Here is a 24825-nt window from a genome sequence, read left to right on the forward strand (position 1 = left end):
GGAGCATTCTATTATTTTCAATGTATCCAACTTCCAAGAAAGTAATATTTTCTCATTTGGTACTTCGTGGTAGTAATTCTTCATCTCGAATAACATTAAATCATAACTGGTTACCAATGTTTTGAGAATGCAAATCGATAAAAGGGAGATAACTCTAAATCTGTTTTTCTTGTCTGCAACATCTAGCAATGGCTACAAAACAATTTGTACACGTGCCTCAAACACTTCAAAATTAACATTGAGGTGTTTGGTAAGATAAATTTGGGGCTCATGGGTTGAAATACCCTCAATATTTGTTTATATTCCCTCTAGAATGACTTGTACTTACCTTGGCTTCGACAGCAGCGAGGTCTGCTTTAATGGCCTGAGCCTGACTGATGAGCATGGCGTACTCCTCCTTGTACTTGGAGATGCTGCCCTCAAGTTCGATGATGAGCTTGTTCACCTCCTCGCCCTTCATACGGTTCTCCTTGGCCTGGTCCTCCAGAGCCTGCAGCTCGTTCCTCAGTGGCTCCACACGCTTCAACATCTCTGCATAGTTGATCTGAAACAGTGGCACTGATACATAAGGCAGTCACTATTAGCTTGCAAACTGTAAGACTATGCAATAAACAGCTACTCACATGAAGATTTGGATTCAGTTCCTAGATGGGAAGAACATATCATACCCATCTGTGAGTTCAATCCTTGAAATTGCTGGAATTTTGCTAAAGGCAGCATAAACCTATACAGTCCAAATGGGATGTGGTACCCAAGTAGGAAATCTCAGTGTCATATGTACAAGACTACCCCATAGCACACTGATGCCTACAACAGTATAGGAAAAAAGAAGAGAGAAGTCAAATACTTCAAATTTTTTAAACCATGGATAGTAATCTAAATATTTTGCATCCAAGTGTAGTCTATTACTCACCCATTGAAGACACCATTATTTAATAACTTTACAATGTTGTTACACATTGTGTAATAACATCACATGCTGCGATACATATGAGGTCAAAGGGGTTTACAGCTATGCCAATGCTAACATCTGTCACCAGAGTACTAGACCTTGCTGGACACACAGAAAGCTGAGGGTCATCACACTCACTGAATTCTTAGGAGATAAAGACTTTTCTCAATATTATTTTGCTAATGTTGGGTGAGTAACAAACAAAATACTACACAATGTCCTGTGTAATACCTTATTTATGAAACTAGTGAAACACGTTATTACAAGGGGCATTGTTTAATGTTCTCTCTGTACACAATCATTGTACAGTCAACCTGATAAGCACTGCTGCTGTTCAGTATCTCACACACGTACCTGAGCAATGGCCCACTTCACCATAGGTCCACAGGCCAAGCTGGCTCTGTTGATCTTCTCATAGTTGTATTCAGGGTTGGCCAGGTACTTGGACTTCATCTTGTTGCGGATGTCATCTCTACAAGCAAACAGTATATCATACTGGGGTAAAAGTGTCTGACAATGGCACAAAATATTCTACCAACTAAAGAAAATACTACTCAGCATAATCGTTTCTTGTTACTTTTGTCATGAAGGACACATGGAGTAATGGAAGAATAGCAAACAGTATATCATACTGGGGTAAAAGTGTCTGACAATGGCACAAAATATTCTACCAACTAAAGAAAATACTACTCAGCATAATCGTTTCTTGTTACTTTTGTCATGAAGGACACATGGAGTAATGGAAGAATCACTCCCGCTATACTGTTAATTGATTTTGAAGGGAAACCTTTAGGAATGAATTTCTGTGATAATGTTAAATGTTACACAAAATAACTAAAGAGGTTACTGCAACATACTGCACTGTCCTTACGAGTCGGTTGTATGAAACTGAGGAATTCACATACTTGGGCTTCCAGAATGTGTGATTTGATACCAAGTGTAATGCCATATTGCTTACATTGTTGAACTTATTTTCTTATTCTGGATTCTTATGTACAGTTTTACAAAACATTTTAAAAAACAAGGTAAATACAAATACTCTGGATTATCACATTACTAAATTCATATGATACTGAAATACATATAACATTGTATTTATACTGTTATTGCTGAGTAGTTCGAGCACTGATAGGTTTTGTTTTTTTGTCCAAAGGAGCATCACTTGAAATGGAACATTGTTGACACTGCTGCACTTTATCTACCCATGTTTAGATGTCATTCTGTAAGTACAGTTATACGGAACTTTCAGGAAAATAATAGTGGCATACCCAAATGGGCTTCACATGTACCAAAGAACTAGATCAAATTAAAGTCTTCAGCATCAGAAGCCAAGGCTTACAACTATGCTATTACATTATCATTGATAAATGTGAACAGTTTTGTCAACATGTTCTACTTTCATCGCCTTGATACCTGAAATCGCAGAAAGAAAATTCTCACCACACACAACAGCAACCAAGATTCCAGTCAAGAAGAGAGTGAAACTAAGCACCATGATATTCTGTCCACATGGGAATGGAAATATCGTGAGAATCATCTTGTTACACTCAACCAAGGTGATGGATATAAATGCCTTGACAATTTTCCAACCCCTACTATATCATGGTCACCTTTTATCTCATTAGTAATTTGAGGTGCCAAAACCGTAAACATCTGCAGCAGATTTCACATAATAGTGGGGAGAATAAGCAAGTAAAACTGGGCCAAATGAAAAAGCTTTGCCTAATTGATCATCCAACAAATAAACATCCAACAAATAATTTGAGCCGAATCTTTCTTCCATTTTGAGAAATTCCCATTTATTCAAAAGGAGGTGTTTTGGCACACATCAGTAGAATACATCTTAGCATGTCTTAGTTTCAGCTTCTTCTCATCAGGTTTCTTGTTTCAACTTACGAGATGTCATCAGTTTTCATGTTGACAATATTTGTGATAAAGCTGTCCTTCATGACCACAGCTCGGATAGCTTTCCAGTCAGTCGTGTTCTCGCCCAGCAACAAACAAATACCCTCCAAGGCAAGCTTAACAACTGGGGGTGGGTTGCCCATTGACCTAATCTCCACCAAGTGCTGCTTCTTGATCGATTTCACAGCTACACGCAGCATGGCAAAGGAACATGGCCATTAGCGAAAGGAAATCATTGAGGAAAAACAGGTGAAGACAGTAGGGGACGTCAGTTTGTACACATATGTAGACACTAAGTAGCTGCTGCTGAATGTCAGGAACATTGAATCAGCAGCAAATAGTGCAACCAATCAACGCCAGCCACCCCCCTCCAAATTTCCAAAAATGTTCTGATCAGAAGCTAAAATTATAATGGCAGATCAGTATTTAAAGGAAAAATTTTCAGACAAAATCGGGAAATATTTGTACAAGATTAAAACAGATTTCTTATCAGCAAACCAGGTGGTGGAAAGTCTATTTTCAAAACAAGTTCTTGTGGAATCTACTGATTTGTAAAACTGAGCTTGACAACCTGGATCTGTCTTCATCGGTTTTCCATATCATTACAATTCAATGCACTCCTTCAACAAGTAACTTACGCCATATCATCTGTGTTGAAGTTTACTACAGTTGATATGAAATTATCTCGCATCAAAATGCTCCTCTGTGCTTTCCAGTCGAGTTCTCCCTCTCCCAATAGAACACAAATGGATTCAACAGCCAACTTGACAGCTGCAGGGGGGTTAGCCAGGGATCGGACCTCAACAAGGTGCTGTTTCTTAATGGATTTCACCGCTGAACGGAAATAAGGAGGGAAGGAATGCAACAAAATGGTAGAAAAGCAGGTGAGCTACAACAATAATTACACGAACGATGCTCCTTGTACAGGATTCAGCCACACATTCAGCCCACTAGTCTTTTAACACAGCAAAACCTTAAAGGGCATGACTCTACATATCAACAGCAGTTTTCAAAGGACTATAGGACTATATTGCTGATCTGTTGAATCTAAACTTTGTGCAATATTTTCAGTTTAAGATAGAGATACAATCAGTAGCCACGGGAAAATATTTCTATTACAAGATGTTCAGGTGATGTTTATAAAGATCACTTACAGACTGGCACTGTAGTTGGCCAGGGGCACTTAATACAGTAATTATTATTATATTCTTTTGTCAAGAAAGATGAATAAGAGTCTGACAAATCTTGAACTTCCTGTGTAAAATTTCACGACTTCTACAAGGAGCATTGTTGAAGACTACAACTTCACCAAACCGAAGATGACAGTTAAGAAATAGTATGTACAATGAAAAGAATATGAACAACCATTTCAAAATGATTAAAATACTAGAAAACAAATTCAATCTACTACATACCCCACAGAAAAGCAACACTATGACACACACATAGCACACTCTCAGCACTAAACCTGTTTTTGAGAAGTGCATTTCTTGTCTTATGCCATAGCCTTGTAGAACATCATTGTACTTAAACTAGAGTCATTTTAAGAAGACAAAGAAATAACGTTAAATTAAGAAATAGCTATGATATAATTTCACTACCACTTTCCTTCTCAAAACCTGATGTTTTGTTCATCAAATTCGTATTTTCTTAATAGAGTAATGTTCAAGCTATCAGCTATTCTATTATGACATCGACAAGGCTAGACCACTCCACACACATCACAATACACATGCATAAGCCCTGGGAGGTGAGTGATAACGGTTTTATCCACCCAGCACCTAGTTACAAGGAAAGGTTGTGAGGTTGAGTATATACCAGGGAATATGTAACTTATCAAGCCCCACATCCAGACTGGATCAACACTATCTTGTTAAGGAAGGAAGGATGTAAATTTTTATTTAAATACTTGGAACAATTAACATGAAATCCCTAACCTCAGTCTAATCAAAGTAGGAACAGCACAGGCAAGAAGTCTTCTTTATTCAAAATATACATATTTGTCTTCACACTGACAGCACAAACCCCAGTTACATTACCCAAAAAGGAAGAAATAAGGATGTTAGAAATTAGGACTGACTTACCTTGCTGGGCCTCAATCACAGCAGGTTCCACCTGGGCCAGATCTTGTTTCACGGAAGTCTTCTTCTCGTTGATGTTCTTGGTCTGCACTATGAGAGCCTGTTGGATCTCCTGCGAGGTCACCTTCTTCCGCTCTGCCTCCTGCTGGTCTTTCACCTATTAGAACATCTCAGTATCAGCCTATCAGTACTATAGTGAGGGGAAACTGGGTTTTAATGGTGCATTGAAGATTACTCTAATTTCATAGCAACATCAAGCACATCGCAGGGTAATAAGTTATAGCTTTTAATGTCGTCTAGCAAGATGAGGACAGGGACTGATCTATTGCTATGCCCAGATGCCAGATTTTTGTATGAATAATGATTGCTATGGGAAATAAATAACCTAGGCAAATGGAATAAGATCCAGAATGAACTGGAGCTCAAGCATTACATAATTTGTTTCGACCAGACATAAAGGTGGTCACATAACATGAGCAGTAATAACAATCTAGAGGCAGCAGAATGAACCAGGTCCTTTATTCACAACAATTTGATGCAATGTGACATGCACTTTATGGCAGACACAAGCAATACTTACCATCTGTTTGAGTTTGGCATTGGCTGCAGTGTTCTTCTCCTCTAGCTCAATACGCTTGATGGACAGAGACTTCTGCAGTTCCTCCACCTGGTCCACGGTCTCACGGATCTTCTGGAGACCCACATTGAGATGCAGCTGCTGCTCCTCCAGGTCAGACCGCTTCTCCTGGTACAGCTTGGCCTGCAGTTACATGGGGTACTCGAGTCAGCAGTATTACTTCACATTGTAGCTTAGTCAAACAGGATCAGGATACCAATGCTTGAGAATGTAGGCAACATTCCATGATGATGGGATGAGATGACAATAAGCCAGGTGAAGCACCTGTATCAAGTTACCTCTGATGACTAGCATGTGTTATCAAGGACCTAGAAAACTAGGATGGAGGTACTCACAAAGTGGTTTATGAAATCCAAGTAGTGTCGTGGTGTGATGGCCATGACTCTGCCACCTCTCTTGGCCAGTCTTGAGTTGGCCTGGTGCAATGAGTTGTGGACGAAGCAGAATGAGTTGACGACTGAATCACGATGGGATGGAGGCTGTGGCAGCTCCTCACAGGCCCAGGGCATTAGGTTTGGAGGCACATACTGAAGACAGATGGAACAGAATTCATGATGATAACAGTTTTAACTCAGATGCAATTATAGATCACATCAAAATACACACTCAACACAGGGACGAAATATCAAGATCACGAGGTGACTATTTTTCAAAATTGATGACATAGTGACCGATACTGTATTTATTTTGACAGGAAAAACAAATGATAAAATGACAGATACAGGCTTTTCTTAGTCTTGGATGATTACATTTTGCAGAGTAAAGGAGGATGATCATGAATGGGTTTGACTGAACATGAAGATAGCTTCAAAAATGTTATTTAATGTAGAGTTCAGTTGTGACATTTTTGTTCTGACATTTTCTATTGGTGAGATATCAACAACAGCAGGTGGTGGGATATTTACTATACACGAGGCAACTCACATTTGCCTTTTCAAGGTCAATCTTGTTTGTGAATTCCCGTCCAACTTGGAAGAGCGCACCATTGGACCAGTCACCAAACCAGTTCAAGACACATCTGAAGACAGTAATTGCAATATTTGAAATACAGAAGAAAACTAGGCAGCCAAAATAGACAGTACATGGCTAATATTCTTGGAGAGGGATAAATAAATGAGGGCTTGATGTTTTTTCACCCTGCTTTGTCGAGTATTTCAGTTATATCACAGGGTGTCAGTGTCTTATGAGAGGAAATCCCATAGTAATGCATGTCTTAGACATTTACTATTATGTTGAAACCCTTCAGCATAAATATGGCACTGACAAAAGTAATTTCAAAACCAGGAGGAATTTAAGACAACTGGTTCAGCCAGAGGGATGAGGACAATCCTCAGAATCCCAAAGGTTTGTTTCAACAATGCACTCAACACTGTTCCAACTATATAGCGGTTGCCTGTAAATAACCCGAGTCTAGAACAGACAATCCAGTGATTGACAACCAGTCACTAATCCTCCCAAATGGGACACGATGACATGTTTTCACCATGTCTATGAGTCTGACCAGACCATCAAGTCGGTCGCCACTTAACACAAGCATGGGTCTTATCCAGATCTTCAGAGGAACCCCAGATGAGATGGAATGAGTGTCTGCAAGCAGCAGTGTTACCTGTTGAAGAGTGCAGGTGAAGTGGAGGCTCTGTCCTTCAGTCCTTCTGATGACGGGTTCATGGTGAACACAACATGGAGGTTCTTCATCACCTAGAGATACAGAGGGAAACTTTGGATCAGACTGAATGGAGGTGAATGGTCTCATTGGCAACATTACATATGTTATCAAAGACTGAAACATAACCATGCCTAAACAAGTTAGTCTTTGAGAACACTGGGCCTAATGCCTAATCATACAACATGGGGCGCGGTGGGAAAGCTGACTAAAGCGCCACGCTAGTGATCCAGCGAGGCTGAGGTGTCGGGATCCGAGCCCACCTGTGACAGGGTGTAAAAACCTTTAAGTGCAGACTCCTTCCGTGTTGTCACAATATCTGACACATTTCCTCACCTGCTGTGTGAACCACTTGTAGAGCTCCTCGGAGGAGTCGAGCATCATTCCTTCCCTCTGGGCGCCCTCCTTGCACTGGGTCATGAGTGTGGTGTACTCATCTCCCTCGAACAGACCAGGGACCTCACCGTTGGCCAGGAGGGTATTCATCCTCTCCAAGAAGCTGGAGTCCAGCACATTTGACTCATCCATGATGAAGCATATTTTCTCATCCTGGTGGGAAAAAAGGACATGCAGCATCAGGTTAATAGATGTAAAAGAATGAGTGACTGAGTGAGTTTAGTTTCATGACGTTTTTAGCAATATTCAAGCAATATCACAGTCGGGGATACCAGAAACGGGCTTCAACCATTGTACCCATGTAGGGAATTGAACCCAGGTCTTTGGCGTGATCTGCGAATGCCCTAACCACTAGGTTACCCCACCGTCCCTGACGTAGAAGCAGATAAAATATACTCGTACATCAATATAACCAATTTCGTTGGGATAAAAACATAATCCTACAAAATAATCTATAATACTACAAATAGAAACAGAGTAACCCATGTCAAATCAAAATATACAGCAAATTCTTGTGATTCGTGAAAGTCTACTATTCAGACAAATAATGCAGGAACATATGTAACTTGATCATTTCTAAGCAAATGTCACCACCTAAAATTTGATTTCTTTGAAAGGTGGTGTCATTTATCACAAAAACAGGTGCCAGACTATGTCCACTCTGGTCCAAACTAGTCATTCATTATCGTATGGGCTACAAACTGCATCAAGAACTGAGTATACTTAAAATATTTAATTAAATTCAATCAAAATTCCTCATGTTTCATACCTTGCATCCTGATCTTCGGAGGCAGATTCTGAGATCTTCATCAAAGTCGAACGCTGTGTACTTGTTGTGAACCTTGATCTGGTACACGGATAAACCATTCATCCAGGCTACGAATCTAGACAGTGTTGTCTTCCCTGCTCCACTCACACCTATGAGCAGCAGGTGACCTTGTGGCTGACGGAAGATTCGGTCGATTCGGAGAACATGATCAAGGACTTCATCAAACAGAACCAGTGGCACATCCAGCTCCTCCTCGTAGAATATCTGCAAGACAATGGGTGAACATTCTTACTGCCACTCAATACTGCGTCCATTACCCAGTTGCACTTGATATCTTAATGCTAACACAGTTTCATATGCATGTCAGAAGTAGTGATGATTATCCTTATGCTATGACTGCTTTGTAGAACGCTACAGTTCCAATCTAATATAATCTGGTCTTGAGTTTTCCATGATCACAATCAGAGGGAGTGCATTATTCCTTCACAAATTTTAATTTTAGAACACGATAGTGACTGATGTTTTTTAAAGAAAACATGAGCTGTCAATAAAACGTTTGATAAAATCACTTTCTCTAATACATTGCGGTAATGATGCACATTAAACCTATCTTCCTTTCCTACCACACCATTCCATCTTTGCACTGACCTTGAGTCGAGCCTTGGTGTATTCACGAAGAGCCTCTCTGTCAACTGGTACATAGTCCTTGGACAGCCAGTTGCTGAAGAGGATGGGACGTCCAATTGCCTCTTCGCGGTTGATGTTGGGAAAGTGTTTCAGAGCTACAGCATCTACATTCTGGTCTGTCCAGAGTCTCTCTTCATCCTCGATCAATCTGGGAATATTTCACAACAACCTTCAGATATTGTCAATAATTGGAACATCAGCACGGAAATGACTTTTTAATGATGACTTAGGGATAATTTTTCAGCATAAAAAGGAAGAATACTTGAGGTTCTTGTTACTATCAATAAGTATCTTGATATACCATAGAGAGTCATTCACTAACTGAACACCAGTTTCATATACCATGTACAAATCAACTAAATACATTGTACATCTAAGGTTGCGTCGGAACCTCTCCCCTTTACTAAATGCCCCAGTTTGTAATACTTCAGTAGCTTTGTGGTCCTAGTACATGGAAATATCCGTTAATCCCTCTTAACGACACACAGCAATATGGCGGCGATATTTAAATAATCAAGTCTGGACCAGACAATCCAGAGCATTTATCTACACCTCTGGCTACAATGAGATGTGGCAGTGAGATTGACCACATGATCCCGTTTGGGTTCCTGAAGATCAATCCTAACCCAGATCTTCACGGGACATATTGATTTGCAATTTGAAAGGGGAACTGTGACAAATTGTGAAGGATGCTGCAGCATTTGTGTGTTTGAATAAGGGTTTCTGTGATAATCAATACCTGTCTTGGAAGAGTCTGAGGGCTTCATGGGCCCAGATCCGCACCAGTCCTTCCACGCCAAGGGTCTCCAGTGGTCTCAGTGCCTCACAGATACCTCGTACCCATCGGGTCATTTCACGAGGACTGTACACATAGTGGGGCTGCATGTCTTGAGTGAATCTCTCCTGCAAATACAACACAACCATAAACACTTTGACAGGAACATGGTCAGTTTTCTACTATTAGATGTTTCAACATTCTATTCTTTGGGGTATTTTTTTATCTATTCAGGTAACACAAAACTGATTTTCACAAAGTGTACACGTACATCTCACATATCTGGTTATAGCTACAGAAAGTTGTGTACAGTTGAACCCCGTTTACTCAGACCCCACATATCCTGAAACCCCTTTTACCGCACAAGTATGTGATTTCGTTCTTAATCTATCGGAAGGCATTTGGTGTGAATTGATTAATTAGCCATCAAAACACTAGTGATGCATGTCACTCATTAGGATTTGGAGCGTGTGAAAACATCTCATCAGTAACGAAAACACATGTTAAGGAGGATTAAGGTAAACTAATCATACTAATTGTACTGTAATTGTACACTTATGAATCAACCCCTGCTATCTGTCATGATGCAAGTTAAAAATAGCCTCCCACATGATCTAAGTCATGTGATCCCGTCCGGAAGTTTACTTTCTGCAGACAGCATAAGTTTGACACAATGTCATATATTTTTAGAGCATTTAAAATTAAAAAAAAAGAATATGCAATTGGCAAAATAGAAACTTTTTGTCATTGAATTATGTTTTTCATCTAACTTACCATCTGAAGCTCCACATGATTACATCCGAGACAACCTGACAAATGGTAACCTGTGTTCCGCTTTCCATGTATTATCAGTACACTTATATGTTATGATGATTCACTGTTATTACTATTGACTGTTGATTTACTGATATACATACATGAACATTTTTTGCTTTCACTTAATTTTCACAATTTGCTTGTTTGATCCAGTTAACTGGAAGTCTCGTTATCATGGACAATTTTCGAGTGAAACTAAAACATCCGGATAAACGGGGTTTGACTGTATATTTATTATTCAAAGTTAATGCTAAAGAGCCTTAAAGTCTTTAACAATGATCACTTGTAGAAATCACTTTTATATTTTAAGATATTAATGTAGGAAGGGTCAACTAAGGAAGTCTGAAAAGAGGAAAGACTTGTTGTGGCTTCTGGACTTAAACAATGGCAGCAACACTGATGCTCATCCTACAGTCCTAACCCAACTACCCATCACACAAAGTATCATAAGGACAAGCATCATACCGGTGATGGTACGATATCAATATAGTGACTAGTGGAAAATGACTTTAATTTCTTTAGTTTATTTTGGAATTCCAATTTTGTTACTGGAATAAAGAGAAATACCTAGGATACATATCTGCTGCACACTATACATTAGCCATACTAGGCACTGGTGCATGTTGTACTCCATTAAATCCTCTTAAACTGCTCACCTGGGACATCATGTAGAACTCAACCATGGCGTTGGTGAGGGGATCAGCATATGGCTTCAAGCTGGGTACCAGTCGTAGCATGGCTCGATTGAAGGTTCCATAGATCTGCTTCAGTGACGTCTCACCAGGGTAGTCGACATACACGACTGGCACATGACGCAGGAATCTAACAAACAGAAGTTCAATGAAATTTTTGTTATCAACACTCGACAGTAAAGCAATATTACATACAGAACCTTGATAAGGTTAAACGAGTTTGATCCTTAAATAAACATTTCCTTCATTTTTCTTAAAGAATGTATGAGAAAGCTGAAGCTGGTAGTCCTTAATTACACGAGAAGTTCTGCAGTTACACTACAGTAGTTCAGAATCAAAACTGAACAGTCTGCAGATATAATCCAACAGTGTATCCACCTGTGTGATAGAGGCTTTCTCCCTGGATCAGTGGGAGGGTTGCAAGCACCAACAAACTGGATCCTTTCAAACTTGACCCATGTCTGATCAGATGTTCGGAAGAAGCCTCCATGTTCCATCATTTGGCGGAGGAAGGAAATGACACGCTGGGTACCTGAGAAAACAACAATCCTGGCGTGACTCTTCCATGTACACTATATAATACCTAATGACAGCCTGATACATTACTGTAGCAAGCAAATATTGCAATTTGTCCATAACATAGGTATAGTTGTAAATTGCACAGAAAATATATTATATACATAAAACACTGAGAAAAAGTAAGGCTTATAAGTTAGCGTAAGTGCAAGTGATGCTATTTGCCTGCTATGTGCACTAGGGAGTTTTACCAATCAATATACAGTAGCTGATAGGAACCCATGTTATTTCTCCTGGTGTTTTAAGGAGACACAAGATAAAACATTTCAGGCTCAAGGATCGAGTGATACGGAAATATTTAGTCAGGTAAAGATGCTGGTCATTATCTACTTGGGCAGAAGTGAACAGCAACTGTACCATATTTGTCCATATCTGGCAAGTTGATTTCATCACAGAAGAGAACAAGCCACTTGTTGAGCTGTACAGGTGATAAGACAACACCATTGGGTGTACGACGGAATTCACAGTAATGGTCGAATGTCTTCAGCAGAAGTTCTGGGGTTGTAGCACTGGAGAAGTTCAGACCAACAACCTGGACATCCAACATGTTCATCGTTAAATCACAGCAAAAATACAAGACTGGCGGATATTCCATTAACACAGTTTCATATTTGTTTCCTCCTGAAATGCCTCCATTTTTCACCAGATATATAATCATACAATATGGACAAAAAGTCAGGGAAAATGTTCATATGTAAAGGTTTGCTATGGAATATGTTACTTTTGTACCGTTACATACATATTCTAAATAATTAACACAATAATTATGACCTAATGAACTCTTGGAACAAACAACGTTGGTAATAAACGAACTGATTCTAGAGTTCCAACTCATTCTTTTTCATCAACTCGAAATTTCTGAAACTAATCCACAGCGTCCTTGAAGTTAATTTGTTCAATATTGTTCAATGTTGTCAAGGAACAAAACAAATAATGCAAGAAACAAACATGTATATCCGCACATATCAGTAAATCTTACTTACCTCCATGTCCGGCAGCGCTCTAAGGGCACTGAACAAGGTCATGGTCTTTCCAGAGCCTGGAGGCCCACACAGCACCAGAGGCTTGTGTTCAGCTAGCCATGTGTACAGCAAGCTCTCATGACGCACAGTGTCAATGGTTGGGATGACCACGTCAGGTGCTGCAACCTTGTGAGTCTCCACTTCAACTTGGGGCACCTTCGATTGCCAGGGAACCCACTCTCCTCCAATACTGACCTGAACCAAACAATCCAAGCAATTTAGTCATATGAACATCAGGCAAACATGAGTGCCTTGCGAAAGGTGTCAACATAACATGTTATATTTGGGATTACACTCAGCAAGTGTATTTAATTGTGGGGTGCAATATCATCCTGGATTCAAAAACACTCTTCGTATCTTCCAGCTAGGTGTCTCAATGTAAGATTGTGGATTTGAATCCCAAATATGATGTACTTTAAGGACAAAATAATGTGTCTTCAGGGTGACAAAAGATAACATAACTATGACAATCAAAAAACAAGAAAATTGTTTGAAAAATCATAATGATCACCTTAATGCAACAGATCAGAGAGACACTCTCAAGGTTATTAAATATTATTGTCCAAGGAGACAGTGACAATTTATATCAACATTTGCCTTGATTACTTTTACAATGAAAGCCACATACCTCAAAATCTATGATGGATCCTGTAGTTGGGGGCAGAGGGATGGTGGTGATTCCTCTGATGAAGTCCCCGAGGTCTTGTCTCATCTTGATCCTGCCGTCCCCAGACATGGACCACAGAAGACTGTACACCAGGTACTTGGACAGGTAGTGCTCAAGCTGCTCCGACTAGAGGACACATCAACAGGAAACAATGTACAGCGAGACCCTTAACATCCAGAGACATTTGTTTTGAGTAAATGTATCCGGATATCTGGATTTTGTCATACAGATTTTGTTGTTGAAACGGTAGTGAGCATACATTTCCTGGTTAAAATCTCTTCCAAAACAGCATGGTCGTTTTGATTTGCCAATTACAATTCATTCAGGATCAGTTTTGTCCTACTTATCACCAACAACACCCTGCTGGTCAGTCTTTACTCCGGATTAGCAGACCTTGTCTCTTGTCAATACACATGGCCACTCGCGCTTCACTTCACAAAATCAGTAGTAGATCAAAGCTTCGTGTGGATAAGTGAGTAAATTTTCTGTGGATTTAGCGGGTTCGTTTGTAAAATTTACCGTCTGTAAATGTTACAAAAAATCTCTTTTTATGTAAGAGATTGGGTTTTATAGGAGGATTGAACAGAAGGTGAGGTTTATGGATATTTGAAGTCCAGGTATCTGAGGTCTCACAGTAAAACTTTGTTTAATCCAGCTCATCATCCCAAAATGTATGTCTGACCAAAAGCTACTGTGTTTAAATGAGGTTCTGTTCCATTATTCAAGAAGGAAACTTAAATAAGCAGCCGGGCAAAGAAAATTATGTTTGATGGAGGCTAGATTTGAAACATGAAAGTAATTGTTTTTAGATGATGTTTTTGATAGAGTTGTGATTCAGACCTTAAATTTACAATGTTCCTGGACATGTCCTCAGCCTTGAATCATTTTTGTAGAATTTTTCGTAAAAGCCAGTTTTGTAAGTGTGTAACTTTTCTGCTCTGGGTTTTAGTTACTAGCTTTTATATGTTATCCATCTAATCAAGTGAAATGGAATGGTGTGAAACATTTGTTTCAATTAATAGTCCATCTAAATAACAGCAGCCAGTAAAAATGTCTTTGATGTAGTCACAAATGGAGTGTGGGGCTAATTCTAACACAGTGACCTAAAATGTAATGGCATATCAATGACCATGGAAGCCTAGTAATAGAATTCATGAAACAGTGAAATTTGTGAAAATTGCAGTCATGTATCTTTCAGCTTAGTTAGGCGGACCATTGACACGTTTTTCTGATGTTCTTACAGTTTGTGGAAGAGCTCACCTGCATGGGGAAGTCAGCATGGTTGTGGTTGTAGGCAAGGACGTTGCGGACGCCCTGATTCAGCATGGAGAACAGAGAGTTGAGGGCACGGAGACGGGTGAAGTCCATGATGTGATCCAGCTTCACAGCGTGTTCCAGGCAGCGGCTGACGAGACCATCGGAGGAGAAGTAGGGCTGGAAAATGGATGCTGCATCGTGCTGGACCTGGATACATGTAAAGTTACAGGATTAGGGAAGTAAACTGATGATGCAAAACAAATTCATCTGCATCGTGCTGGACCTGGATACATGTAAAGTTACAGGATTAGGGAAGTAAACTGATGATGCAAAACAAATTCATCTGCATCGTGCTGGACCTGGATACATGTAAAGTTACAGGATTAGGGAAGTAAATTGATGATGCAAAACAAATTCATCTGCATAGCTGCTGACTACCTGTTACACTACACATACTAGTTTAGGGGTAGCTGCAGCTTAATAATGAGTGAGGGAGGAGAGCTTTAGGCCGCTTTTAAAAATATTTCAGCAGTACCAAGTTGAACATCAGAAGTTCGCTTCTCACACTGAACCCATGTGGTTAAGATTAAATCCAAGATCTCTGACAAGCTAACACTAAAACCACTGGGCTACCCATATATTCTTGTGTAGCAGCAAGGTTGTCAATAAAGTTCAGGAAAGCATTAATGTAATCATAGTTTCCACAATTCTAGATATAAAGACAAGAGTCATCAGAAGATGACATATCCAACCGCCCTCCCCGGCCCCTCTATGTTTGAAAGGACAAATCATCTGACAGTTACTTATTATGTTTTTAGACAAAGTTTGAATTGTTTCCATGGATTTAATGAAAAATATAAATGCCATATATCTGTTATCAGAAAATGTCACCATTTCAAGATCTGTCTCATATCTGCCAAGGTGTTTTGAAAGATATGAAATGGTTTTCAAGTTGTATTCCAGAAACAAAGTTCAAAACGTGTCCATGGAAACCGAGAAAATAATAAATCACAAAAATTCGCTAAATATCAAAAGGCACCACTTTGGGGTCTGCCACACATATCTACCATGTTTTACAGACAGATATTAAAAAGTTTTTTGAGTTCTGCTCTGGAAACGAAACACCTCTCACTTTTGAGTGTAAGTCTGAAATGTTTCCATGGAAACCGAGAAAATAATAAATCACAAAAATCTGTAAATACCAAAAGGCACCACTTTGGGGTCTGCCACACATATCTACCATGTTTTACAGACAGATATTAAAAAGTTTTTGAGTTCTGCTCTGGAAACGAAGTCCATCCCTCCATTAGACTAACACCAAAATGTTCCATGGAAAAACAAAAAAAATTAAAATGCCAAAAGTCTGCAAATAGCAAAAGGCACAACTGTAGGTTGAGATTATTATATCTATCAAGTTTGGTCTAAAAATATTGAACGGTTTCTGAGGTATGCTCCGGAAACAAAATGATTATGGACGGACGGACAGACAAGGCGTCGACCATATCTCCCCGCATTACATGCCGGAGGATAAAAAGGGAGAGGAGAATACAAAAGATGATCAATTACTGCTAGTTTTGGCTGCTGTAAGTTACCTGCATGTTTGGTGACAGTGTGTCATCTTTCTCCCCTAGTCTGGACTTATAGGGATCCTCGTCGGACTCCTCGACAGGGACACAGCGCAGTTCTTGCAAGAAGTTTTCATAGATCATTTCTGTGGCCAGAACATCCTCACTGAACCACACCATACCACATCGACTGACAGTGGCCAGAGTGGCATACTTCAAGTCTTGGACTTCAAACATTATTCTCACCTGAAGAGAGGTAAGGCTGTTTTTAATGTATTTGCATGTCATGAGCAAGTGAGCAGTTAAACATTGCTTTGTTACAATCTCAGCAGTGTATCCACCTGGGAAGACGGATGAAAGTGTTGCAGTTTGTCAAAGGTGAGGAACATGATACATATATTTTATCAAATTCATAGAAATATGCTGATTGTTTTTTTTACTGTTATAGGAGCATACCGAAAATGTAAGCTGAATGAAAGGTGTTGAGATGATGCTCCTAAAATTATATATATCACAGGTGTACATAGCACTATTTCATTTATATCACAGCATGTCAGTTTAACAATATTTCATGCATATATTACACTTTTCAACAATAATATTGGCAAACACATGATCATAGGTAAGCAACTGACAGATCAGTCATTCTAAGATAAATGTGGGGTTAAAACCCATGCACAGCAGATCTTGGTAGAGACATCTGCATGGTGAGTGAGAGAGTTTAGTTTCAGTCCACAGTTAGCAATCTCCCAACTACATGGAGGTGTCTGTAAATAATCTAGTCTGGACCAGACAGTCCAGCAAACATCATGAGAATGGATCTACACAAATGGGATATGATGACATGCGCCAAAAAAGTCAGAAAGCCTGACACCCCAATCCCGTTATTTGCCCGTATGACAAGCATGGGTTACTGAAGATCAGTGCTAATAAAAATCTTCACTGGTCAAACCTGCAAGGTGAATGTGGGTCAACTTAAACCACTAGGCCATCAGTGTCATGAAGAAAGCATAGCAGGGAACATGTCATATGAGACAATCTTGTTGTTATCTCGACTTGTTGCAGCGCATACATTTAGTTCTACACTTACATTTGGTGGGATGCCAAGACGTTCACCATTAGGCAGTGTCAGAAGTTTATTGTCATCCAGCACAGAGTTGAGATTCTCTACCCATTCAGGGTCCACATCACCATCAAAGATGATCCACTGACGTTTTGCTAGTTCTCCACGAACATTGTCGATGATCCTGGAAAATATTCCTGGTCATAAGATGCGAACATCTAACAAAAGTGGGAAATGATTCAAGCTTGTACATTTGAGTGAGTGAGTGATACACTGCTCTTAGCAATATCCCAGCAATATCCCAAATGGGTTCACCAGAAATGGGCTTCTCACATTGTGCCCATGCCATGGGGAATTGAACCTGTTACTGTTACAATATTATCATTCTACTTACTTTCTGAGTATGTGAGTGAAGAGACCATCTGTCCATTCTCTGGTGTTGGGGTCAAGGTTACCATACAGGGCATCTTTGGAGATGGACTACAAACAACAAACATGGTCACATGTGCTCTATTTATTGAAGGTATATCAATTCATGTTAGTTAAACTGACTGTTAAGCTGTTTACTTGTAAACAGTATTCCCCGATTTGCCCCATACATCACTGGAGAATCAAGAATCGGATGTCTATCTGCACAAAGGTCTTATATGCGAAACAGAACTGAATGTTTATTGTAAAACACTAACAGTTAGCCACACACCTGCAAGACTATGACTTGTGCACATTATGGTATCATTTGTGTCACAAAAAGTTATGATATGAAATCCACGGAAAATTTGCATCCTTATATAAGGACTAACAACATTTTGTTCACTGGTCCATGATGTGAACGACAGAAAAGTCTTATGATGATATGTTGTATCTGTAAAACCTTTGAGTTGGTTAGGAAGGTCTTACTTACAACACAATTCCAATCTAATGGGAATTTAATATTTGTCAATAAACGAAAAAAAATTGGAATTCTGTCAGTGAGTGGTGTTCACTCACCTTAGGATCAATGACATGGGATACTCCTTCTGACCCCTCTATTCTCTCCAGAGCCTTTAGCAGGACATGCCAGGCTGTCGACTTGCCGCTGCCACTGGGTCCGACCATCATCAGACCGTGGTGGAGCTGGGTGATCTGGTACAGCTGTAGAACCTACAACAGGGGGACTCGCATTTCAGTGTTCTCTTCAAAATACTGTTGGTGCTTCAAATCAGTTAAGAGAAACTCAAACGTGCAGATTTTGTCCAGCCAGTCAAAGCAGAACAATTCATTCTTATAATGGATATTTTCAAACCATGTAGTTTGCTGTGTGTTGGCTTGCAAATCATAAAATTATGACTTGTAGCCAGTCTAAGCATATTTCTATCAGTCTGAGCATATCAACAGTCTAAGCAGTCAACCAACATATGGCCTTGCACTGATATACAGAGTTTGAAACTAATGTCTGCTGAGAGACCTAATTTGCATATTTAACAGATTGTAATATGAAAGTTTTGCTGGCTTATCAATTTCAATAGCTGTTATAAACCAGATTACACTGATTTACATATTTTACTGAAGTTTAAGGGCTATTTATTGTATCATTTTTATCAGCCAATGTGTTCAGAAAGTTGTCTCATGAAAAGCCTCTAAGACTGTTGGTAAGTTACTAACCTTGTCCACCCACTGAGCTCCCAGTTCGTCGTTCTCACCATACGTCAGGTACATTTCCTGACACACCTTCTTGATCTCCTGTCGGAGAGTCTCCATCTCATTGGGTGTGTACATCACACCAGGGAACACATCCGACAACAGAGAGTTGAGCAGTGGGATGTCCTCGGCCACAAGTTTGGGCACCATTGTCTCCATTACACTCTGAATCAGGATCTACAACAAACACAACTCATTATCATTTATCTCATATCTAGTGGTGGTCTGTGGTCTTGTGCTTTGACCTCAGGTCTCAAATCTGGTGAAATTAAGCAAAATTGGTCACAGAATCCTTGGATGGGTGATCAAGTTTGGAGACATCACTTAGGAGTATCTAGGACTTTGGTCCTGCCCCACAATGAAGGATACGTGTCACTTGTTCAAAATTGCCTCTGCCTCTGTGCAGACAATGGGCACCTACTGGGATAAGTCATATGACTATTAACCTTCTAAAGCATTACAGGCCACTTGTCTTATCTGAGGCAATAATGTCCATTATTTTGTATAAGCCAACATTATGCCCAAATGGCATGAAGATCAGCACTACATAACTGGCCTTGTTACATTAATATCTCATTTGGAAGATTGAACTAAAATTCTTAGCAACAAATTCCCAAAAGTTTGAAATTGCAATGTATCACTTCTCATTATCTTGTTATTTGGCTATCAAACTTGAAAAATTCTTCAAATTTCCCACAGACCACCACTACTGCTAGCCATTTGAACAAGTAAGGGAGTAACTTATACAAGGTATTAATACACAGACAAATTACATAATGTTCACACAAACCTCTTGTTCTGGTAGATTTTCAGCGATGGACGTTTCATCTACTGGCTCGCCCCTCTCTGTGAGTCCCTCCTTGACTCGCTGTATCCTCTCTCGCTTCACGTTACCAGCACTCACCAGCACGCTCTTCAGGGCTCGCAAGCCAAAGTCATAGTGAGACTGGGGTGACAGCTGCTCATCACAGAGTCTACATGAACAAATATAGTGCATTACATGAAAATGAAGTGGAGAGGACAAGAAGTGAATTCTCATAAAAAAAGGTGTTTACAAGGATTATTTGTCATACAGATTGAGGTTCTACAGGAAAATAAGCGGTCTCTTGAAGCTTGATAGCATAATATGATAATAATGCCAGTGTTCATGAAGAGCTCCTGATGGTCAGACAAATCCAGCAGATTCATTGATGGTGCAATGGAAGTCTACAATCTGTCACCTCCCATGTATATTTCACAATGACTTTGACTGAAGTTGTCTCATGTGACATGTCACTTTTGTTTGCTGTTCCTAAATTTTACACTTGTTGATAACTGCAATGCCAACACGTCTTTAACATTTATTCTATGGGTCCTGCCAGACATCAGAAACTTCCAAGACTCAATGTCCTGTTACTTTGAAACACCATTCCTGAGCACTGACACACTGCTGACATGGATGAATACTGACATTTTATTGAGTCAATGTACCCTATCCATTAAGCCTGTTCATGTACAAGTGACATGTGTCTAATTCCTACACATGAAGTGTATAAAATTATGTCCTTACTTGAAAAATGGTACAATCTTGCTGGCCAGTTTCTCAGCCTGTCTGAAGCCTTGAGAGTACAACATGACCTGGGCGATCAACTGGCGGTCTGGCTTGGTCATGGCCAAGCTTCGGAACAGTTTCTTCAAGTTGTCTGGCAGGTTGGATCTGCCAGCGTATCCTGGGTTCATGGTGATGAATATGGCCATGTCTGGGTTCACCTTTACTTGCTTGCCGATGATCTCCACAATAATCTGAGTAGCTGAGGACAGGAGGGTTTAACCTAATCAGAGTTTGTTCTGTTGGTAAATGTGACTTACATATTGGTTATATGTAACTTTGTAGCTAATCATTCAATAACCCTAATCAAGTCCTAGTGTTAAAGGTATCTCTTGGGTGAACAGTCAGTGAGTATGGTCTCACACCACTTTTAGCAATATTCTGGCATGATCACGGAAATGGACAACAGAAATAGACTTCACACATTGTAATCATGTGGAAATGAACCTGGGTCTTCAGTGTCATAAGTGACATCTTCAACCATTAGGCTACCCAGTCACCCCATTTTGGGTGAACAGAAATTTGATTCCATGTACCTTCAACAGTTAGTTCAGGTTTGCCTTTACTCCACTAAAATGTAAAGGGAGGTAACTTTTCAACAATTCAAACATTCTGTCCAAGTAATACAATCTGTGCCTTACTTACAAAGTGTAATACCAAGTATACTGTGTTACATTTCATTTACATATTGAATTAGGAAATGAATTGAGCACCTTTGTCGCTCCTCTTCTCAGGCGAGTTGAGTTCTTTGAGTGCCTCCTGTATTGTCTGGATCTGCTGGGACACAGCTGACAACATCCTCTCCTCCAATCGATTGAACTCATCAAAGCAGCCCCATGCTCCCACTTGGCACAGACCAACAAAGATACGTCCCATAGCCTGAAAAATAACATATTCCAAAGGTAGATCTGTGCATTGTAGGAGTGGTTCCAATTACTTGAGTATCCCTCCTGTATTGTACGGAGGTTAGGTTAAACAGTACTCGGAGAAGTATTTCAGTCATATATAGAAAACTTCATGGTGATCAACTTTTATTTTAAAAATGGCGAGGTTTCAGGAGAGATTCTTATACTATTTTGAGCACAATAAGCTTGGAAATAGCATAAGAATCTATGCCGACATGTATTGTGAAAATAAAGAAGTTAATCACCCACAAAGTTTCTCATTTCTGTGATATGAATATCTATTGACCCCAAACACAATTTGTATCAGTACACAATTACTTGATGGTATTATGACCAATAATCACTTTACACCACCATTCACTGTACCTGGAAGTCGAAGGTTTCATCACAGTTGAAGACCAACACAAATCTTCCAAGCTGGTTTCCTAGAGCTTTCACAGACTCAGTCTTTCCAGTACCAGCAGGACCTGTAGAGATGAACACCAGTTAGCACTTAGTAACACCAAGAACTATACAAATAAATTACAGGTTGATGACACCTACAAGACATTCTTCATGTACAATAAAGTACTTGACAATACATACAGATCATGCTCATTTATAACTCTAAACAAGTGAAGCACTCCGATGAAAATGCTTGGTGTTGGATTGTTGACCTTGCTTGCTCAGAATTCACTTTAAGTTTCATGTTGTCTTCATACAGTTATGGGTTTCATTACAATAACCAAGCTGCAAACCTTGAAATATTTTACCACATGCCATCTTGTTTTCCAGCAACAAGTTCATATATTACACCTCACAGGTTAAAACATCAATCAGTGTGATTTAGTTTACTTCCTGTCTAGACTGACATTATTTTGTCACTATTACAGATTAACAGACAGCAGTATGAAATTTTGAACAGAGGCAAATCATTATTATTTATCCACTGACCAAATGGTGATCCTCCCAGTCTGGCCTCAAGGGCTTGTGTCATGGTTAGGTAACATCTGTCTGTCAGTGGCGTCTGGACAAGCTTGTCCTGGACCCCAAGGTACTCAAAGCCGTAGTTGAACTTGGCGTTTGCCATCTGAATGGACAGTTGCTGCAGCACATCAGAGTTCTTGGGATCAAAGTAGAATCTCATCTGACACAACCAGTCAAAGGACTTGGGCGAGCAGACGTTGTTTTTCACCAGCATACGGGTGATGTCTCTCTGATGAACCAGTTCTGTGATCTGTAGAAAGGCAGTCAAACTGTATAACTGTACAGAAGGAATACAGTAGATTTGTTGATCAACATCGTGTCGGCAGCCAATTTGTTAAGGGAAATAAAGGTAATGAAATGTTATGATAGTCATATGACCTCAGACTTGTAGGTGCACACATCAGACTGTATCACCCAAAACAACCTACAAGGAATTACAGATTGTCCACTAGATGTGACAATAACTAGTAATAACACAAAGCCATTATTTTTTCAAGAAGCAGACAGTTTCAAGTAGGTTATTCCGTATACTATCCACTGACCTTATGCAAAATAGTGAAATGAATAACATTTGAAACATCAACCCCACACAAAACCTCACTGAAGGCACAAAACCACAGTTCAGGTTAAGTAATGTCACAATGTTGCAATGTCAAGAACAACGTATGATGGCATGCTATTTTCTTCAGCAATGAGCAAGTGAGTTTATTTTTACGCCACACTCAGCAACATTCCAGCTATTTCGCAGCAGTCTGAAAATAACTGGTTATGGACAAGACAATCCGGGATCAACACTGATCTATGCAACTGGGATACGATGCCATGTGTCAACCCAGTTAGCGAGCCTGACCACCTGATCCTGTCAGTTGCCTCTTATGACAGGCATAGGTTGCTGAAGATCAATTCTAACCCACACCTTCATGGGTCCTCAGCAGTGAAGAGCAGTGACTATGGATGTGACTATCAATGAAAACAAATGAAGACCAACCAAACTCTCCAGCTTCTTCCTTCTGACAGGGGGCTGTTCGCACAGGACACAGTCAGCCAGTACGTTGAGAGTCGACTCCACATTGGCCAACACTTCCTTCACAGGGCCAATGTCAGACTTGGAAGCTGTCTGTAGAGCGTTTTCCACACTCTCTGACCATGAGATCTGGGCTGACAGCACGATCAGTTGGGCCTGGGAGAAAAGGAGACATGTCAATAATTTTGTTAATTACTGCTGACTTGGCAAAATTCAAGCACAATGGCATCAATCAGTAAATCAGACTGGACTTGACAATCCATTGATTCACATGAGCACTGACTCATGACATGCAACATTACTAGGGGTGAAATGATTCACCCAGACCTCGATTCAGTTTTTGATATTGGACAATTTATTTGATTATTTTTTATTCTATACTATTTTATATTTTCTCCATACAAGATCATATTTCATTTAACTCTCCCAGTCAGCATTAGTTGCATGAAATCCAATGTCAACTTGGCGATGTCTACTAACAATTGTCATTGTTAACCAATCACGTTCTGCCTTATTCCAGTCCTCAAAACTGTTGAGTTGCGACAAAATTACTTTCTGGCTGTGTGGAAGTAACTTTAATAGGTAAATCAAATACTGAATTGAAACAGTGAAAAGGTAATCAAACATCAAAACTAACTTGTCAGATTCTATTTCTAAATTCCTATCAATAAATCAAAAGCCACAGGACCATATTTTTCTCCATGGCATGATTAAGGACTGAAATCTTACATGTGAGTAAACTAAACTGAACGTTGCAGGGAGGGAGCATAAAATTGTGCTTATTCTTGCTAGGCAAGATATAGTGATCACAAATTGAAAGAATATCAAATTCAAAAATATACCTACCTGGTACTTATCCACCCACTGCAGGTATTTCTCTGGGTCAATCTTGCCAGACTTGAAGGCACCAACGTCGCCCACAGAGGCAGCCAGGTTCTTGGCAAGGGTCACTCTCATTTCCTTCTCGGTCAAAGTCAACCACTCATTGATCTTAGGGTGGGCAGCGATGGACACCGGGGTGACAAATACAACCTGGAACATGAGTTGGATACAACATCACTTTCAACTTGGAAAGCACATGGAGAAACCAGTCATTAGCTAATATATACTGAGGGAAAAAAATAAGGGACCATATGAACATT

At 39.8% G+C, this 24825-nt stretch overlaps 1 protein-coding gene across 1 annotated transcript in view; it reads right to left on the minus strand.

Annotated features, from left to right (window-relative positions):
* The window catches only part of LOC137294572 (cytoplasmic dynein 1 heavy chain 1-like), a 71988-nt gene that overhangs the window by 22625 nt on the left and 24538 nt on the right, over window positions 1–24825 (minus strand). The window contains exons 35-64 of the mRNA XM_067825616.1: window positions 24530–24715; window positions 23648–23839; window positions 22627–22909; window positions 22060–22160; window positions 21502–21667; window positions 20750–20990; window positions 19991–20174; window positions 19165–19377; window positions 18511–18663; window positions 17918–18003; window positions 17551–17707; window positions 16488–16706; window positions 14899–15102; window positions 13600–13764; window positions 12933–13166; window positions 12307–12481; window positions 11752–11905; window positions 11338–11503; window positions 9830–9993; window positions 9052–9238; window positions 8404–8667; window positions 7575–7787; window positions 7182–7273; window positions 6500–6593; window positions 5911–6102; window positions 5519–5698; window positions 4942–5095; window positions 3496–3691; window positions 1307–1424; window positions 329–544 (exon numbers count right to left, since the gene is read on the minus strand). Coding sequence (XP_067681717.1) covers window positions 329–544; window positions 1307–1424; window positions 3496–3691; window positions 4942–5095; window positions 5519–5698; window positions 5911–6102; window positions 6500–6593; window positions 7182–7273; window positions 7575–7787; window positions 8404–8667; window positions 9052–9238; window positions 9830–9993; window positions 11338–11503; window positions 11752–11905; window positions 12307–12481; window positions 12933–13166; window positions 13600–13764; window positions 14899–15102; window positions 16488–16706; window positions 17551–17707; window positions 17918–18003; window positions 18511–18663; window positions 19165–19377; window positions 19991–20174; window positions 20750–20990; window positions 21502–21667; window positions 22060–22160; window positions 22627–22909; window positions 23648–23839; window positions 24530–24715 — 5349 coding nt within the window. The remainder of the gene's footprint in view (window positions 1–328; window positions 545–1306; window positions 1425–3495; window positions 3692–4941; window positions 5096–5518; window positions 5699–5910; window positions 6103–6499; window positions 6594–7181; window positions 7274–7574; window positions 7788–8403; window positions 8668–9051; window positions 9239–9829; window positions 9994–11337; window positions 11504–11751; window positions 11906–12306; window positions 12482–12932; window positions 13167–13599; window positions 13765–14898; window positions 15103–16487; window positions 16707–17550; window positions 17708–17917; window positions 18004–18510; window positions 18664–19164; window positions 19378–19990; window positions 20175–20749; window positions 20991–21501; window positions 21668–22059; window positions 22161–22626; window positions 22910–23647; window positions 23840–24529; window positions 24716–24825) is intronic.

This window comes from Haliotis asinina, chromosome 8 (assembly GCF_037392515.1).
Source record: "Haliotis asinina isolate JCU_RB_2024 chromosome 8, JCU_Hal_asi_v2, whole genome shotgun sequence".
NCBI lineage: Eukaryota > Metazoa > Mollusca > Gastropoda > Lepetellida > Haliotidae > Haliotis > Haliotis asinina.